We start from the raw sequence: 12,297 nt of genomic DNA, 5'->3' as shown, positions 1-12,297 counted from the left end.
ACCCTTTGAACTTGATCTAGGCTGTCTGCATCCACAGTTTGTGTCTTCATGGTGAGCAGCACCCTGTGGCATGGACAGGCACCTCTCAAAATGGTTCCGGTGCTCAAAAACACCTCAGCCCTGATCTTTTGCATCTTTGGTAAAACGCATTAAATCATCTCCCGTGATACATGTCTGCTGGAGACCAGCTCCAGCCGGGTTCAGGGTACCCCAAAGGTGGAGACGGCATCAGTGATTGGGGGGAAGAAGGAAGAGAGAAAGAGAGAAAGAAAGACTGGACTCTGGTCTAGCGCAGAAGCGATGTGTGTTATTGGGAATTACAATGGGTCTTTTATACACAAAGTCAGATGTGGGAGGGGGCGTCTCCCACCCACCAGAAAACTTAATCCATGAAAACTTAATCAATTATTGCCTTTAAACCCTTTTCATATGATAATCTTAAAATCCCATAACAAAGGATAACCTAATCCGTGACTGACATATTCTATAAACCTTTTTCATCCTAAGCTGATTGATTTATGCCAAGTTAGACAATTCTATAGAAGCTTAAGTATTTACTTTACAAACGAAAGTGGCCCATCCCAGAATGTTTGGAATGTGGCCCAGTCCAAAGTTCACAGTGGGTTACCTGCAAGTAACCCAGCCACATTCTTTCAACAAAATGGCTGTCTTCTACAACTATATTCTACAATTTACACCTTCAATAAATCCTAAGATCATGACTCAGAAGTCTGTGACCAATACTAAGGCTCTTAGATGTGACCCGAGTTTGAATTATAAGTTGTGTGAAATCCAAAACTGCAGTTTGCAGAAGAATGGGAGCAATGAGCTTCTAAAGTTAGCTTGTGTTCATCCCAGTCTCAGAGTTATGTTTTGAGCTCACAGGAGCTTAATCTAGTTAGTGCTGAGTAGAAAGGGGGAGGAAATGGGGTCAATAGCTCCAGAACACATCCTAGTGGTCCCGGGGTCAACGGCCCTTCCTGATCCCTAATGCTCAGTGGGCCTCTGTGGCCGGCTCCCAACATACCATCATCATATAGAATCGTGAGTCAAAACAAACCTTTTTAGTGTATAAATTGCTCAACCTCAGGAAGGTCCTAGAAAAACAAGAAGGTCTAAGCACTGGTATTAAATAGAATCTATATCCTTGCATTTAAGAAGCTTTTCTTGCTTTCACTGAGAGTCTGTTTCCATGATGCTATGAAGCAATTCTAAAGGTATTTAGTAGTAGGTTAGACAGATTAATTAAACAACTGTTATTATTGTTTTCTAAATTTTGAAATGCATCTTTACATGACATCAAAAAGAATACATAAATCTTTTCTCTGTATGTATTCATTCTTCAAAGCATTGAGAATAAGATAATGCCAAAGGAAAAAATCCAAAAACATCTGTTCATTATCTTATGATCACAGTAGCTATTTTACTGTTCTCTAAATACCTTCAATTCCTTAATTACATGCATATGCATCTTCAGATAATGGCAGCTACACCATTAACAACATGAATTCTCCCTTCTTTTTTAAAAATCAACAATTAGTTTAAATTCCATTTTAAAGTTTTTACCTCACACATATGAATTTTGTTAAAATTTCCTGAGGGCTTACATTTTTGTTTTAGTTCCTGTGGCTTCTGTAGCACTTTGAATAGCACCTACCATATAGCAGGCTCTCAACAAGTATTTGTCAAATAAACAAGTGGATATGACAAAGTCATGAAAAATATGGACACCACATTTAAAGATACTTCCTTAGTTTAACAAAGTTTTATTATTTTTCAATGAAAAAATTAAATATGGCCTAAAATTAAGACTATATCAGACAGAAATTTTCGATCATTGATTTTATATGAACTATGTGAGTTAATTATAAGTAAAAGCACATAAAATATGCATTAAATCATAATGTCTTACAAAAGAGTTCCACTTAGATTCACTTGCTAATTAGTTAACCATATCATTCACTAAATATTCATAAAATGCCTACTAAACACAGATACTATGTTAGCTACCATAACTGCAATAATAATTCCCATGCAAAGATCATTCAGAATCTAGTGGGAAAGAGAGCCACATAAGGATAGTAAACAGACTAAGTATAACAATAAAAATGTGCCTGGAATATGATAAATCTCAAATGAAGTCCTAAAGCAGAAGCAGGAGTTTTCTAGGCAGAGGAGTGGGGTACAAAAGCATTTCAGGCAGCAAGACCAGCCTGAAACAAGGCCTGATAAAAAGCATGTTATGTTTTTAGGGAGACTCCAAGAATCTGTAGCTGACAGACAGGTACAATCAGACAGGTCTTAGAAAGCCCAGTGTAAGCCGGGCTCAGTGGCTCAGCCTGTAATCCCGTGCCTTTGGGAGGCCGAGGTGAGTGGATTGCCTGAGCCCGTGGTTCGAGACCCGCCTGAGCAGCGAGACCTCATCTCTACAAAAAATCAAAAATCAGCCGGGCGTAGTAGCGCATACCTATAATTCCGGCTACTTGGAAAAGTACCCGGAAGGGATGGGCCCTGCCTGTGGGGAGGTGGAAGGATCACCGGAGCCCAGCAGGTCGAGGCTGCGGTAGCCAGGAGCGGCCACTGCACTCCAGTCTGGGCGACAGAGTGAGACTCCAACTCAAAAAAAAAAAAAAAAGCAAGCCTAGTGTACCAGACTAAGGAGCTGGACTTTTACTACCTCAACAAATTACTGTAAACATGTTGGTGATGTGGTCAAGTCTACATTTTAGAAATTTTAGTGTAGAGGTTGGATTTCATGAGACAAGCCAGGAGACTCTAAATCCAGTTAGAAAGTGGTCCAAGTATGAGGTGATAAAAGTTTGGGTTAAGGCAGTAAACAGTGATGAAGAAGATGAGATAAATCCGAGAAATATTTATGAGACAAAATGGGTAGGCCTGTGATTAGTGGAATGTATAAGGATGAGGAAGTCATCAAAGGTAGTTTGAGTTTGTGTGAATGGGTCTATTATCTGAAATAATCTAGGGACTAGAGCTTACCCTGAGTGAAGTTAGAGATGCCCATGGATTATCTATTTGGAGAAGTCATTTGACAATTTGGTCTAGAGGCCAAGAGAGGAGTCTGGTTTCGAGCTGTAGAATTAGGGGAGCTCAGCATGCCAGACACAAATGGTAAATGAAGCCAGAAGGCCTCCCTAGGAAAAGATAGAGTGAGAAGAGCAAAGTGTCCAGGATGCACCTGTGGGGAGACCCAATACTAAAGGGACAGGCTTGAAAGAGAGAGAACAGAAATAGTCAGAGATGCAGGAAGATCAGCGGAGTATGGTGTCATTTGGAGAACAGAAAGTTTCAAGAAGGCATGATGGTAGTTTCCAATGTAGCTGAGATCTAATGGAGATTGCAAATAGAGATCGGGTTCAACAAATCAGAAGTTATTCACAACCTTAGAGAAGAAAATTTCCGGCACAGAAACCTAAGAAACAGCGCCGTTTTGTAGACAATCAGATGGGCTTGGGTTTGAAGCTCACCTTGGTTCTTGACTGTTATTACCTCTGGATCTCAGTTTTCTCTTTGGTAAAGCAGAGACAAAGAAACCCACATCCCTGTGGGTGGTTGTACAAATGAGAAATGACATGTGAAAACTTTCACATAATAGAGGCCAGCAGAAGCAAGTGTAAGAGGCTAAGGAGTAAATGGGAGGTGAGGTTGGGAAGGGATGGGCCCTGCCTTGAGTGAACATTGGCCTCCCATGCCTCCTACAGCAGCACATCTTAAATGAGCCTCAATCCACTGCACGGTGCCAAATGGGAAATCTAGAGAGTAAAGTCAAGGGGAAGAAGGAAAAGTGGGTCAGCCCACTGGGTTTGGAGACCACAGCATTCTATAAGCACTAGTCTAGAAAGTCATGTGGGTTCCTCAGCAGTATGAAGATCTCTGGGGTAGAGATGCAAACGGTGGATTTTCGTATTGATCTGGGGTTGGAGTCTTGAAAAGCAACTGCAAAGGATGCGGGGGGGAGGGGAAGGGCATTAATGGTGCTGGTGAGAGGTGATTTCCAGAGGTAGAGGATGGACTGGGAAAGAAAACAGACCCCAAGACGGCCTGATAACCTTCAGGCCTATGAAAGATATATGACAACAGTTCTCACTTAGGGCGGATTCGCTTCCACCCACCCACCTAGGGACATCTGGCAACACTGGAAGTCATTTGTGGTTGTCACAACTCAGGGGCAAGGAGATGTTACTGGTGGATAGAAGATACCAAATATCCTACAGTGCATGTGGTGGCATCCCACAACAAAAAAGCCAAAAGAGCTAACAGTGCCAAGACTGGGGAACCCTGATCTAGAGATTGCATGCTCCCCAACAATATTGAATAAACCAAATATTTCCCTCAAATGAAAAAGTCCTTATGCAGAAATTACTTTTTATTATCTGTAGCATCTAGGACAACACTTCTTTCACAGCAATGACAAAATGATAAAGCAATAATAATGCTAGCAATATAGTTCATACAGATTGTTTATGATATATAAATCACTGTGCAATATTCTGTATAAGTTGTTTTACTTCTTTATAAATTCTCCATTCCAAATCACAGGTAAAACTTGAGGGTCTTAAACTTGAGGGTACTTTGCCAACTTTCTGAAGTGTCTTTCCTAGAAGAGGATCTTGCTTCCTTTCTACTCATAATATATAATACCAGTAGCAATAACATGCTAACACTAAAAACTAACATTTGTTAATGCCTTTCTTTGTGACATATTGAATACTATAACTCGTTTAATTTTTGCAATGCCCAATAAATGTATCATTAGGTCCAATTTATATCTGAGAAAACTGAAGCTTAAAGAAATTAATACCTCAACATCCTACAGGTGGAAGCAGCAGACCTTGGATTCAAATGCAGACTCATCTGTTTCTAAAATCTGAACCCTCAGTCATGTCTTCCAAATAAAATTACAACCACTCCAGACAGTCCTATATTTCTGCATTTTTCTAGATGATATCTATTAACATACTTCTATCGTGTCCTGTCCATTTTAAAGACTATGTACCTACCTATAATTGCTGCTTCTGGTACTTGGATCAGCTTCTGATAATAATGGGTCCACTCAGTGTGAGTCAATCAGTAAACATTATTGATAACGTCACATTTTCCAGACACTATTCTTGACACTAGTGATACAGTTGTCACCTGGACAGGCAGCGTCCCTTCACTCAAGGACCTCTGTTCTAGTGGGGTGATGGGCAACAAACATGTAGGCCAAAACATAAAATAATTCCAGGATTGATAAGTACTAAGAAGGAAAAAAAATTAGGCTGAGTGCTTGTGGCACTAAAGTAGCCAGGGAAGAACTTTCTGATGTGTTGGCCTTTGAATTGTGAATAAACTGATGAGAAGTACATGGCCTTGTGAGGACGACAGAGGATAGAGGGTGGGGGTAAATGTTTCAAGTAGAAGAAAAAAACAGGGCAAGGACCTGCGAACAAGAAGGCGCTTATCGAGTTCGAGGATGAGCCCATGGCAAGCCTAAAGGTGGTTAGTAAACAAGAGACAGGCTACTGAGATGGAGAGAGACGAAGCCCAGGAGATGGCAGGGACAGGTCCTTCAGGGCCCACAAGCCAGTTGGACTGTTAAAACAATGCTTTCTGTGAAGTATGACTTCTATAAGCGACTTTTAGAAATAGAAAGTTAAAGCTTTTAAAACAGCAATTTAATTGGATTTAACAACTTTTTACCATTTTTGTGTGTTTGATGCACAATGTAGCCAGTGTGTATGTTGCATGTGGGGAATTTGATAGGTAATTTCTCGTCTACTCCTACTGGCAATGGACAGAGCCAGCAGAAAGTGAATTTTTTAGAAAACTAAAATGGGTTCAAATACTCACTAGTCTAGTGAGAAGTATTTGCTTTATTCAGTGTTGTTGGGTAACATAATTTCTGGATCAGAGTTCTCCAGCCTTGGCACTGTTGGCTTTTTTGTTGTGGGATGCCATCCCATGGGCTGTAGGATATTTGGAAGAACTTCTGTGTTTTCTATCCACCCCCTTCTCTATCTCCTTGCCCTTTTATGGCAATTGTTAATGGTCACAGCTGTTTTTATACACACATATATTGCTAACTTCGACATCTATTTATTAGGGTCATATTATTCCATTGAAGAAGAGTTGAATATCTTAATTTCCTCTTATCTCTTATCTTGGCACTTAGGTGGAATGGTAGTTTGTTCTTTCACAGAAGTAGTACATAGTTCTTGATTTCTTTCTATGTGTTGGAACTGCAGTATGTGTTAGTGCTATCCACAATTTTATGCAATTGAGAATTTGAGAGGTTAAATAATATCACCAAGATCACACAGCCAGAAAGTGGCAGCATAGTGATTTCCAATTATATAGTTTTTTCCATGTCTAAGGGGCAAATGGATATAACTGAATTTTAAGACAACCAGTTTTCATGTAATTCCACTTTTTGTACTTGATGCATTTAAAAATACTTTAGAAAGCAATTCTTAGGCTTTGCCCAACTGTCATAAAGTCCATAAGCATGTAAAAAATGAATAAGAGAGGCAGTATTGTATAGAAGAGAGAGCAACTAAGTCTGGATGGGGAAGGTCTAAGAAAAAGCTTCATGTTAATGATGACATTAAAGTTGGAGAATGAAGCCATCAGATGAAGATAGGAGGAAGAGGAGGGTGGAACAAACAGCAAAGGCATCTCAGGGAATGGTTCCTAGGACTCCCAAGGCTGGGTCATGAGGTGGCCAATAGAAACTAACAGTCGAAAAATCAAGGAAGGCACTTACTTAAGCCCCACCTCACGCTCAACTTTATATTCCATGTTTAATATGTTGGGGGATTATCTAGAGGCAGAGGCAGGACCACTGAAGATTTTTAAGTAGGTGAAGACTCTGTGGAGATTTGTATTTTTGAAGTGACATTTAGTAGTTTAATACAGAAATAAAGTTTTCACAGGGGCTCAAGCCTGTAATCCCAACACTTTGGGAGACCAAGGCGAGAGGACTGCCTGAGCCCATGGGTTGAAGACCAGCCTGGGCAACATGGTAAGACCTCATCTCTACAATAAAATCAAAAAGAAAAAATTAGCCAGGTGTGGTAGCATGTGCCTGTAGTTCCAGCTGCTTGGAAAACTGAGGTGGAGGGATCGCCTGAGTCCAGCAGGTCAACGCTGGGGTGGCTGTGAGTGTGCCACTGCACTACAGTCTGGGTGAGGGAGTGAGACTCCAACTCAAAAAAAAAAAGAAAGAAAGAAAGAAAGAAGGGTTTCCATGCTTTGGCTTGCTATAAGATCATACAAAGAACATGGAAATCACATTCGGAAAAACCACTAGAAGCCCACCCTCGCTGCATTCCCATCCCAGTCTGAAAACTAGCTTTCTGCTTACCTTGATCCTATGCACCAGAGGAGCAAATAGAAACACAAAGAGCTCCACGGTGGCCATGGAGTTCTGGAAGATCTTCCTTCGGCTGTTCTCTTCTTCATCATTGGGGCTGCTGTGACAAGGCTGCCCCGGAGAGCCCTGGTTTTCAACCTGGTGAATGAAGGCGCTGCTGCTGCCACCCCAGCTAGAGCCTCGGTCTGTGCCCCCAAACCTCTCGCTGTTGCAGTCCTGGGGGGCCTCCAGGAGCATCCAGTGCAAAGTGTGAAGGAGCTTGGTCTCGGCGACACCCAGTTTATCTTGGTGGCCTGCATGAGACAACCACGCAGCCAGGTTAAGGCAAACTCTGTGACCAGAGAGACAGATGGCAACACTGGGTCTGGGAAGAACGTTGCTACTTGCTCTGTGCCTCTGTCACCCAGGGCACACTAGCATCTCTCTGCACTTCTTCTTTTTCTTTTCTTTTCTTTCTTTTTTTTTTTTTGAGTTGGAGTCTCACTCTGTCGCCCAGACTGGAATGCAGTGGCATGCTTACGGCCACCGCAGCCTTGACCTGCTGGGCTCCAGCGATCCTTCCGCCTCAGCTTTCCAGGTACCTGGAACCACAGGCGTGTACTACCACACCCAGCTAATTATTTTTGATTTATTGTAGAGACAAGGTCTCGCCAAGTTGCTCAGGATGGTCTTGAACATGTGGTCTCAGGCAATCCACTCAACTTGGCCTCCCAAAGTGCTGGGATTACAGGTTGAGCCACCAAGCCTGGCCTCTGTAGTTCTTACAACCACTGCTAGCAGGGCTCATTTTAGGTTTTTGGGCTTCCCTACTACTGGCTGCAACCTCTGCATGATGAGGCTCTGTCATGGGAGCAGACACTGCATGAATCACATCTCTTCAGTCAGATACCCAAACATATTTCCAAAGAGGAAGCGATGTGGTTAAAAATATAGGCTCTGAAGATAACAACTATTCTATTCTTGGTGCTGTGACCTGAAAAGGTCCCTCTACAGAGGTAACATTTCAACAGAGACCCAAACGAGGAGAGGAAATAGAAAGAAGAGCATGTACACCAACACAGAGTAGATGACTAGGTCGTATGATCAGATGAGACAGGCAATTTTCAAAATAATCTAACAGGATAATCTTTATATGCACATAGGCACACATACAAACATGGTACTACATGAAGGAAATACACCAAATTCTTGAAAGTGGTTGCTTTGGGAATTGAAAGCAAAAAGTCAGCATTGGCTGGGACTCATCTTTGGCAAGTAAATCTTTAGCTTATCTGCAACAGTTTAATATTTAAGAAGAGAATATATTCAAATATTACCTGTGAAATTAAAAAATTAAAAACAAGGTAGCTTGCTGCCTTATCGGTAAAATGAAAATAGTGGCAGAACAAATGTGAGAAAGAATTTATGAGAATAAAATGAGGGGATGTATGCACAGCGCTTGAGACAATAGTCACCCTTCCATGCATGTTAGTATTATCAGGGTGGAACACCAAGGGCAATGTCATGCAATAGAGAGGTACGGTAGGGGCACCAACCTAGCTTGTTTCTGTTCGACAGCAGGGTTGCAGTGCAGTGGAGGACATGAGGCAAAGCGGCTTGCACCAGCTCCCATCTGGAAATGCTCTGGATGGCTTCAGACAGAGCTGGAGAGAGGCCATGCAGCTTATTTTCTACCAGTACTCGCTCAAAGGACTGTAGAGACAAAAACAAAATCCCAAAAGCCTGTATAATAAGATTCTGATTGGTGAAATCATGGAGATTCAGGTGCTGTAGCCTTAAAAGATGCAAATCACTAGGTTCAACTCTTTAGGGTGAACTCACAAGGCATTTCATTGCATATATTGCCATACAATGGGTCAGTGATAATTTTCTATTATTTACCCATTTACAGGCTTTGGGTGCAAAGCAAATGGCTTGAATTATGAAGTAATTTTTATTTCCATCAAAATAAGTTTCCTTGAACAGAGGAACAGCATACCTAACCTCATGAGATTTGGGAACATAATAGTTTGTAAAATATTGCTGAGTCATCCAAAGAGGTTGTCATCTCTACAGGCTAAAATAAAATGTCTTTTGTAAAAATGTCTTGAGGGACAGAATTCATGTCAATTTTGATTTGCTTGTTTCATTTTATTTTTGAAAGAAGAAGGGGATATCACTATTAGATATTAGGGAAAGAGCAGCTACTAAATATTAAAATGTATTTAGTAAACATTTGACTTGGAAGAACATGATTGGTACTTGTGGTGAAGAAAATCGTGTAAATGTCCTATAGAAGGATAATAATATACATTCCAAATGTTCAAACTGTAATTACTGGAATTATTAAGATACCTGTGAAAAAGACATGACTTACTACAGAGATTCTCAGAAGAAAACTTTCTCCTTTTGATTAAAAAAAAAACCATTCACCTTTATAATGGAAGACATGCTGAGGTTTTGGTAAAGAACATAATCAGAGATACAATCTTTTGTTTTCTTTTAAAAAACAAAATAAAAACCTTTAAATATGTTGGTGAGGTAGATACACATACTTTTAAATTTCTTAATCCCCAGTTATCCAATTATGCATTAAGTAATTAAGACTGTAACACATTAAAATATTTTCAAGAATTTATGCAGTTTAATAGATACATTGTAGAGGAAGAGTTATACATTTTGTAGTCTCAGGAGTTCTGGATAGTTAATGTCATTTTCTTTTTAAATGTTACTAATATAACTTTTTAACTTTTTTTAGGTTTTGTCATTTTTTTCTAGATTAATATCTCTATGTGTATATCTCTATCCCTAGCTATCTATCTATCCATAAGTGTAACTTAGCTATTTGACACACTGTGCTACATTAAAAATGTCAGACATATCTTTGCTAACAACAGAGAAAAGTCAGGAATACTTCAAGCTTATATTTAATTGTCAGCGTGATTTAAGGAAGGCTTTGAGAATTTTAGTGTCAGATTACTCTAATGGGCTAAGTTCAACAACAAATTCCATTAAAAGGTCCTTATATAAAGAGCTATATTTAAAAAATTGTGACAACATTGAATGAAGGACAGGAACTGTAACAAAACACATTTCTTCTTGAGTGGGTGTCTGTATTTTACTTTCCATTGGCGTCCATCACAGTTTGTGGCTCTAACACATGTCAGATCTCCTTACCCAAAGCTCAACTCCATATAGCTATTTGTAAATACACATGGCAATACCCAAATGGGTGGATTTCTTCTTTTAGGTTATGATATATGCAACGTAAAGATCTTCAAGTTCAGTTCCAAATAGGAATGAAGGCTGTGAAAAGTCCGTTTCAGTTCTGTTTCAGGATTTCATGTCTTATTTTCCCAATTTGTAAAACGAGACTTTGGAGGGATATAGGATTCTCTAAAACCTCAGGAGAAATGCACTTTATTTTCATATTAGCAGCGTTATTTTTATAATAATGCTATATAGTTCATTTTCAGAATTGCAGAACATATGCAAGACATAAAAGCATAGAATTGCATATTATTTTGTTCAAGTAGTTCTAGACAGTCATCATATGAACTTCAACTACATAATAGTCTCAATTTTGTTGATTAAGGATTTGACTTTTTGCACTTGTTCCCCCAAACCCTCCACGACCCAGTTCTCTGTTATCTCTCTGCCCTCTCTTCGGCTTCTCATTCCCTCCTCATCCTTCCACTTACTCCCTAGTAGGTGCTAAGGTCCCTTAACTTGCTGTTCCCTCTGCTCCTCCCTCTGGCTATCCTTCCCTACCTTTCTTCCTGTCTTTATCCAAGGGTCTCATGCGTAGGGAAGTCTTATCTACCCACCGTTCATAAAATAGTGCTTCCTAATCTGTTTCTTCCCCCTATTTTTTTCTCCATAGCCATCTGGCTTACTATGTATTGACTTATTTATTTGGAATGTGTTCCCTTTCCACTAGAATGCAAACATTCCGTTCTCATCATTGTCTAGCCTAGAACAGAGAATTGTGTCTGACACACAGTAGGTGCTTCATAATGTCTACAAGTGAATTAATATGTATATACAGCCAACATGATGCCAAGTCTTTCTTTGGGATCAAATGACCACAGAGAATATGGAAATAATTACTAAATGGTGAAAATCACATACCACACAAGAGGCTTCATATTGCTTCCCCAATTTGGGCCTCAAAAATGCACTGAAAAATCAAGAGATATTTGTTAATAAACATCAGCATAATTATCAGTAAAGAATCCTTATGACATATTTTTAAATGACTAAGACATGGCGCTATAAAATTCAGATTCCATGCTTCCTTATAGCTTGTTAAGGAGCAGGTGTTGAACAGCTGATGACATTTGCTTTTACACGTGTAATTACATACATGAAAGAGATTGTGGCTCTACGATTTTCAGTATCCACTCTTATTCTGAAGACTTTGACCTAATCAGATTTTAAATCGCCAATGGTCAGAAGTGGCTCATGACTCATGTGTACCGTCCATAATAAAAACACTGAAAAATGAGCCACGGCTTGTGGGCTATGATTTCTGGAATCTAATTTCGAATCTGAGGCATCTCTAAAATAACAAGAACAGTAAAGACCAGCTTTTCTGTTTACTTGCATAGGTTTCAGGCCTTTCGCGGGGGGGCGCGCTGGCGGGGGGGGGCGGGAAATCCCCGATCAAAAACCACTCTCCTCTCCTCGGGGGCTTTAACCAGGAAGACGCATCTGGGCAAAATGGTTAACAAGTGGGCACGGCGGATATTCGCCCAACAGGAGCTGGAAAAACAACAGGTCACCGGGCTGGAAGGACAGCAGGAGACGGAGGGGACTTGGACGCAGGAGCGCGGCCGGCCGTAAGGCCCTCTCCTCGCTCCCCGCCCCCTCGCCCGGGCTCTCTGCCCTCCGCCCCCTCGAGAAGGGGTAGATCGATTCGACGACGGCCACTCCGCCGGTCGCCC

General features: G+C 40.6%; 1 protein-coding gene across 1 annotated transcript in view; it reads right to left on the bottom strand.

Moving 5' to 3' along the window:
- Nucleotides 1-12,297, bottom strand: part of LOC103250029 (protein unc-80 homolog) — a 58,272-nt gene that overhangs the window by 45,685 nt on the left and 290 nt on the right. Inside the window, exons 2-4 of the mRNA XM_021707818.1 lie at nucleotides 11,483-11,531; nucleotides 8,908-9,064; nucleotides 7,364-7,665 (exon numbers count right to left, since the gene is read on the bottom strand). Of these exons, the coding sequence (XP_021563493.1) occupies nucleotides 7,364-7,665; nucleotides 8,908-9,064; nucleotides 11,483-11,531 (508 nt within the window). The remainder of the gene's footprint in view (nucleotides 1-7,363; nucleotides 7,666-8,907; nucleotides 9,065-11,482; nucleotides 11,532-12,297) is intronic.

This window comes from Carlito syrichta, unplaced genomic scaffold, assembly GCF_000164805.1.
Source record: "Carlito syrichta isolate Samal-C Ts95f unplaced genomic scaffold, Tarsius_syrichta-2.0.1 Scaffold126439, whole genome shotgun sequence".
NCBI classification, from domain to species: domain Eukaryota; kingdom Metazoa; phylum Chordata; class Mammalia; order Primates; family Tarsiidae; genus Carlito; species Carlito syrichta.
Note: the sequence above shows the minus strand (reverse complement) of the source record. Positions and strands in the feature narration are given on the sequence as shown.